This window comes from Phocoena sinus, chromosome 16, assembly GCF_008692025.1.
Source record: "Phocoena sinus isolate mPhoSin1 chromosome 16, mPhoSin1.pri, whole genome shotgun sequence".
Taxonomy (NCBI): domain Eukaryota; kingdom Metazoa; phylum Chordata; class Mammalia; order Artiodactyla; family Phocoenidae; genus Phocoena; species Phocoena sinus.
Genome location: NC_045778.1, coordinates 83,608,803 through 83,616,187, shown reverse-complemented (window position 1 = coordinate 83,616,187; position 7,385 = coordinate 83,608,803). Strand labels below are relative to the sequence as shown.

Genomic DNA, 7,385 nt, shown 5'->3' with positions numbered 1-7,385 from the left:
CGCGCGATCCCCGTCGGCGCCCCCAGCACCGCCCGGCGGCTGGACGTGCCTGGCTCAGGCGCCGCCACTTTGGCCTCGCCGCTGCTGGTGGACCCCGTCTCCCGGCCTGGCCGGGTGCGCCTTCCTCGGCGTGCGCTCCGTCCGCGACAGCCGGCGGCCTCCAGCGGCCGAACCTGAGCTCCGGGCGCGATCCTCGGGAGCCCCGCGCCTCCGCCTGCTCCCCGCCCCCACCCCCGCCGCCGCGGGGGTCCCGGGGTGAGTGCTGGCCGGAGCCCGGAACCTGGGGACGCTGCGAGCCGGGGCCGGGCCTGGGGGGCGGCGGCGGCGCCGGCGCGGGCGGCAGCGCTAGCAGAGGAGGAGGAGGAGGGGCTCCCGGCGCGGGGCAGGGGCGGAGCGTGCGGCCGCGCAGCGGAACCAAGTGAGTTCGCACCGGAGCCCGCGCCGCCGCCGGCCCGTGCCTCTGGCGCCCGCCGCCCCCGCCGCGCCCGCAGCCGCCGCCCGCGCGGGGATGTAGGATGCTGGTGGGCGCCGGGCTCCAGCGGCGGCGGCGGCAGCTGCAGCAGCCGCAGCAGCCTCGGCGGCGGCAGCCTCTCCTCTGGCCGATGAACGCAGACCCGCCGCCGCCGCCGCCGCAGCCGCCCTGGGTTTGGATGGTCCCCGGCTCGGCCGGGCTGCTCCGGCTGGGAGCCGGGGTCGCGCCCCCGCCAGGGCTGCTTGCCTCGGCCCAGCCCTCTGCCGCCCCGCTGCTCCCGGGGCTGCCCGGCTGGCTGCCGTTGCTGCCGCTGCCCTCTGCGCCAGACCACGCCGCCGCCGCAGCTGTGCACCACTACCCCTTGCTCAACGGGCAGGTAATGTGTCCCCCGGCCCCCGGCCCCGGGTTCGGGGTCGCCGGCTTCCCCCCTGGCCCCTGGGCGCGGCCCTCGCCCCGCTCCGGCGGCTCCGGCCCTGTGGCTTGCGCTCTTTCCTCCCGCGGTGGTCCTCGGCTCCCCAGCCCATCACGGCGCAGCCTGGCAGCCATGCATCGGCAACAAAGTTCATGCTTCGACGTCTCGTTCTGCCTCTCGGCAGTTTTTGCAGTATGTCTTCCCGGTTTCTCAGACGAGCAGTTTGGAGACCCGCACCCCGAGCCCAGAGTTGGGACCGCCTTGGCCACAACTTTCGCCCGGGCCGGGGTCGTTGTCCAGAGCGCGGTGCTTAAGTATCGCCTCCGGAGCCTGGCGTTGCAGCTGCCAACTGTGGCCGACTTACCGAATAGAAGTTAATACTTTTACAGTCTCTGACAGGCTTGGAAAGCAAGCTGGGAATCAATAGCTGTTTCTGATTCTGATCTAGTTTTTTATGTTTTTGTTTTTTTCATTTGAAAATAGACTCAGGACAATGCTTAAGAAAATTCAAACCAATGGAAGCCTGCGGGGAAATCCTGCCTTTAATACTGAGAAATGCTACCGGTGATTTCCACTCCCACCCTAGGTCTGCCTGAGTCGACCAAATTACCTAGTGTCATATTGCACTTTAGAAGAGTTTGGCGTTTAAAACCTGGAATTAAAAAGAAAAAGTGACTGTGCCTTTGATTAATGGTGTAACAGAGCAAGGGAAGCTGGTTTTGGCAAGATCCATTGTTTGCTATCTAACTAGGCAGATGCATTTAAATCAGAGAATAACATGTATTTTATTCCAATGACTGTCCTAATTAGCATATTCAAATGAGTGGATGTTAGAATACACCACATAATTAATTTAATTCCAATATTATATTGTGAGCTTTTCTAAAAGATGTTGTTACCTCTCCTAAATTGGTCTTTACATGTAATGATACATCACATATGTGGTACTGGATATGGTATTTTGATGTGTGGTGCAGTTCACGTTGGGGATTTTTTTGAATAAGCGTTGGTAGCTTTTTTGATATTTTGAAGGGGTTGTCATATGCGAGTGCTACCACTAGAGGTATATGGTGTCAAGGAACTACATTTTATTTTTTTTCCGTATAGAAAATGCTTTTTTTTTTCTTGTGTAAATTTAAAACGAAAAATCTCCCCCAAACTTAGTATTAATCTTTAAAATATTTTGTGCTACCATATTTTCTGTTAAATAACTATTTAAACCAGAAGAACATTTTCACATAACAGGAAATTCAAAAATGCTTTTATGATTTTAGAACAAATGCGTACTGAAGTATTCCGTACCATTGAACAATGATCTTATTCTCCACTGATAAGGATTCAGTTAATTTAATTAGAGAGACTGGCTCCTAAATTGTCTGCCCCCTTTCAACGTTTGCTATTTTATTCTGTGCGTTGGGATCTTCAGTTATGTGATAAGCTCATTTATGTTTTCTTTGCCTCGGAATCTATTTGCATTTGCGAACCTTGGGAAACTTTGAATCCTGACCTCTTATTTTAAAAATATTACTTGTGCCTGTTTTTAAAATGATAAATATAATTAATATAAAATGATATATGGAAAAGAATATCATAAAATATAGCTCTCTGCTTGCTTATAAAAAGAATTCAAGAATTGTAAAAGGAATACCCAGCATTTCACCTTCCCATTGTGGTTTTTCATATTCTCAGGGCAGAAATCCATCTCTTACCATGTTCTCATGGTTTTGTGCTTAGAAGTTCTTCCTTAATATTAGAGAAAGCAGTGTTGTAAATGCATTGTGATGATTCAGATATGAAAATTTTTATGAATTTTGAATGTTTGTGGGGGTTTTTTTGGACTGGGAAAAAGGAGATTTTTCTCATAATCAAATACATGCATTTTAAAATTCCCTTTTAAAGCAGCTATCCCAGCATCTTTTGGTACAAAGGAGAGTTGATGTAGGCTAATGAGCACACCCTTCTCTTTTCTTGGGTTTCAGTGGCTGTTTGGTGGTCATTCTCCATCGATTGGACTGTCCCCCTCTTCCACTGTGGAATTGGTGCCCATTTTCCCACATGTCTGCCCATCTTCTCTTCCACTTCCCATTGGGAAAAGTTGGATAGACAAAAGGATACCTAATTGTAAGGTAAAAATGCAGCTAGCCTGATTGGATAAATGGGCTGTTAATTTTTAAGTTGTTGGGTATTGCCGTAACAGAAATCACTGTGTAATTTTAGTTTCTAACTGCAATAGATCAACCATCTCAGTCTGGAGAGAAGTCTTTTCAGAATAAGATTGGTCTGTTCAAAAGCACCAGTAGATGGTGGTGGTGGGGGATTTTGTTTTAGCTTAGAATATTTGGTTTCCATAGGATAATATAAAATTCCTACTTCTGAATCAGAAGTACTAATTTTTGAATTTTTCAGTTTTTAAATCCATAACTATTGTTCAGAATCTAGCCCTAAACCTTATATAACTCAAGTGTACGTTTTAAAAGTAAGTTTTCCTTGGTATTATTGCTTTGAGTGTTCGTCTTTCTGATGGTTTTTCTTGGCTTTTGAATTCAGACATACTGGCTCCACTTGGTTTACCTGAAAACCAGTAGAAAGTAGTACACTGACTTGTTCTACAACACACTGCTTGCCTCACTGGGGGGGGGGGGTGTGATTCTATATCTGTTAACTGGCTGCTGGGAGGAACTAACCAAGTCAATAGCTGAAGACCAGCCCAGGAGACTTAACTAGAAGGTGATTGGTATCAGAGCCCTGTGGATCTTCTGGTTTTAAGATAGTGGCTTTATAGAATCTCCATGCATAGAATCTCCAATATTCAATGTAAGACAAGTATTTTACAGTCTTCAGCTTTTATTCTGTGCATGGTCTTAAGTGTTATGCTTGCTTTCTCTTTGGACAGATCTTTTTAAATAATTCCTTTGCTCTGGACTCAACATGGATATATCCTGAGGAATCAAGATTGTTCCATGGGCCTGAGAAGCCTCAACTGTTGGCAAATCAAGTAGCCATGTCTCTGTCCAGGCCAGCTCCTGCCTCTAGGCCTCTTCCCACAGTGGTGTTAACACCTCAGCCTGTCTCAGGTTGGTGCCCAAATAGCTGTAAGAATGTGTGGTTGTTTTTTCTTTGTTTGCTTTTGCTTTAGCTACAAATTAGCTTTGGGTGTGAAAACTATGTCACTTTAATGAAACAGTTCTTTCAGTAGAATAGAATTTCCTTTTTCATGGCCATGATTCCTTTTCATAATGAAGTTGAGGTTGGGGTAGATCATTCACTGTGTTTTTGGAGAATGGAATCTGTTTTAAGGCGAAGAGATGGCTGAGGGGATTTGTACAGAATCATATTTTTGGTGCTGTTTTTAGAGTTGGACCAAATCTGCTGCTAGCTTTTAGTAGGAGCCCTAACTGACCAGGCAACTCATTTAAAAAATGTTCCTTATGTGAGGGGAGGTGCTCAGCTCCCTGGTCCGCAGGACACGGGCGCGTGTAAGACTTTTATACGTTTTGCCTTCACGAATATGGGGTGATATTGGCGACGGTCTATGAACGTGTGCTGTTTGGAAGATGGGTTTCGTTCTCTCTTTGGAGTCTAGTGACCTAAAAGAACAGTTGTCCTGCAACAGACTCCCATGAAATAATCCCTGGTTGAAAGATGGTATAATAAACCTATATAGTAACAAGAGAATAAAATCATCTTATGAATTGTTTAGTTGATTTTTAAAATCGCCTTAACATATGATCATATTAGAAAAGCAGATGTTGCTCATGGGCAAATTATCTTGCAACACCTTCCATTACGGAATATTTTATGGCTTCAGAATTATATTATCTTCCTTGTAATTTCCTACCTACCAAGATTGTCCCAATATATAGCACTAAAATTTAGTAATAAGGACACGTATCTGTGGATAGTTCAGAGCTGGTTTAGGAGACATATTTATTTTCTTCTCTCTCTTTCTACCTTATGTATTATAATTTGTTATGTGTCCTGTTTAGTAATAAGTCAGGAAGAACACTCAAGTCGTTGTGTTTTTTCATACGCCTGAATGATTCTTGACTGAAACTTGCCTTCTGTCCTTGTAATCATCTATTACTGAGCTGTTAAAATCTGAATAAGCGTCATACATACATACACTTATAAACATTTTACACGAAGATGATCACATATCCTTTTTAATGAAACGATGACAAAGGATGATCAGATAGCATGTAATATATGGTATTCCAGGGCTTTAGACGTCTTTTTCGGTATATGAAAGGATAATATTTTACTTTCCTAATGCACTGGCAATGCTGTCACCAAAATAATCAGCACATTTAGTTTAAAAAACAGTGAAATTAGTTTAACTGTTCCAACAAAAACTTTGAATGACCTTTCCTCTGTCCGCTCACTCTTGAATAGCATGTAGACATTTGCATTATACCTCTGTCCTCTTAGAAAACTCATACTGTGAACACGCTAGCTACCAATTTTGTCGAAGAAGCTTATGGCAGGTTATCATAGCCATTGTATCATATGGACATTTTGACCTGCTGTTGTATGGCACCTGTTTCATACTTAAAGCATATTCATGTTAATTTTACCTTTTGACTTTTTTTTTTTTTTTTTTTTTGCGGTACATGGGCCTCTCACTGCTGTGGCCTCTCCCGTCGCGGAGCACAGGCTCCGGACGCGCAGGCTCAGCGGCCATGGCTCACGGGCCCAGCCGCTCCGTGGCACGTGGGATCTTCCCGGACCGGGGCACGAACCCGCGTCCCCTGCATCGGCAGGCGGACTCTCAACCACTGCGTCACCAGGGAAGCCCCACCTTTTGACTTTTTGACTAAGCCTTTTTAAAGGACAAAATAAAACAATATTTCTTACTAACATGGTCGATCATAGAATAACTGTCCGCCCCATCTAACATTTATCAAATTTCTGCTTTTATTCTTCCTTGGATTTTTTTTTTTTTTCGGACTCATGAACCATAAGAATACAACATGCTTTACTTATCTTTTGGAGAATAATGTGTCTGTGCCCAGAGGTATTTTACTAACAGTCGTATATGCATTTGTTCTGAGATGGCGTTTCTGAACTGCTTCATGAAAATTTTGATTTTTTGATACATTTCAGATTCTTAGAAATTACTATTCTAGAAACATGTATTAAGTGACTGTTAGTCCAAAGAACACATTTAGGGTGTTGTTTATATGTTTGTTGTTTATATGTTACTAACTGTTTAACCGGGAACCTGGAAGGGGGAGCAAGTAAAGGTGGAAGGTAGGGTAGCTCCCAGTCCGTTAAAAGTTAAGGTACATTGTTTCAATTTTAATCTAATTAATGAGAAAATATAGCCTCATTAAAACATTTTATATATAAATTTTCAGCTATGTTGTTAAAAGTTATTGTTATAATTGCTATTAAGTCTTATATCTTGCTATATATTGATAAATTGAAATATTATATTGGTTTACATTACATAAAGTTATGCATTTATAAATATAAATATTTATATACACTATATTAATCTATAATGTATGAATATATTGTATGATTGATATTTTAAGCTGATCCATTCGTAAATTGTTCTATTCAGAAGCAGATGGCCTCAGAATCTTAGATATATTTTATTAATCTATAATGTATGAATATATTGTATGATTGATATTTTAAGCTGAGCCATTCGTAAATTGTTCTGTTCAGAAGCAGATGGCCTCAGAATCTTAGATATATTTTATTGATCCCCTTTCAGTTAATCAGCGAAGCACTATTGGATTTCCAGGAGAACCAGGGGAGTGAGTCAGACTCGCCTCATTTTATTTTTTAATTTAATTGAATATTTTTTTTAGAGTTTTTTAACATCTTTATTGGAGTAGAAGTGCTTTACAATGTCGTGTTAATCGCTGTTGTATAACAAAGTGAATCAGCTATATGCATATGTATATCCCCACATCCCCTCCCTCTTGCGTCTCCCTCCCACCCTCCCTATCCCACCCCTCTAGGTGGTCACAGAGCACCGAGGTGATCTCCCTGTGCTGTGCGGCTGCTTCCCACTAGCTAGCTATTTTACATCTGGTAGTGTATATATGTCAATGCTTCTCTCTCACTTCGTCCCAGCTTACCCTTCCCCCTTCCCTTGTCCTCAAGTCCATTCTCTACGTCTGCATCTTTATTCCTATCCTGCCCCTAGGTTCGTGAGAACCATTTTTGTTTTTTTTAGATTCCATATATATGTGTTAGCATATGGTATTTGTTTTTCTCTTTCTGACTTACTTCACTCTGTATGACAGACTCTAGGTCCATCCACCTCACTACAAATAACTCAATTTCATTTCTTTTTATGGCTGAGCAATATTCCATTGCATATATGTGCCACATCTTCTTTATCCCTTCATCTGTCGATGGACACTTAGTTCGCTTCCATGTCCTGGCTATTGTAAATAGAGCTGCAATGAACATTTTGGTACATGACTCTTTTTGAATTATGGTTTTCTCAGGGTATATGCCCAGTAGTGGGATTGCTGGGTCGTA

At 43.5% G+C, this 7,385-nt stretch overlaps 1 protein-coding gene across 1 annotated transcript in view; it reads left to right on the top strand.

Annotated features, from left to right (window-relative positions):
• Nucleotides 1-587: 587 nt before the first annotated feature.
• The window catches only part of TCERG1L (transcription elongation regulator 1 like), a 204,091-nt gene continuing 197,293 nt past the window's right edge, over nucleotides 588-7,385 (top strand). Inside the window, exons 1-3 of the mRNA XM_032608658.1 lie at nucleotides 588-848; nucleotides 2,864-3,010; nucleotides 3,778-3,989. Of these exons, the coding sequence (XP_032464549.1) occupies nucleotides 603-848; nucleotides 2,864-3,010; nucleotides 3,778-3,989 (605 nt within the window). The 5' untranslated portion in view covers nucleotides 588-602. The remainder of the gene's footprint in view (nucleotides 849-2,863; nucleotides 3,011-3,777; nucleotides 3,990-7,385) is intronic.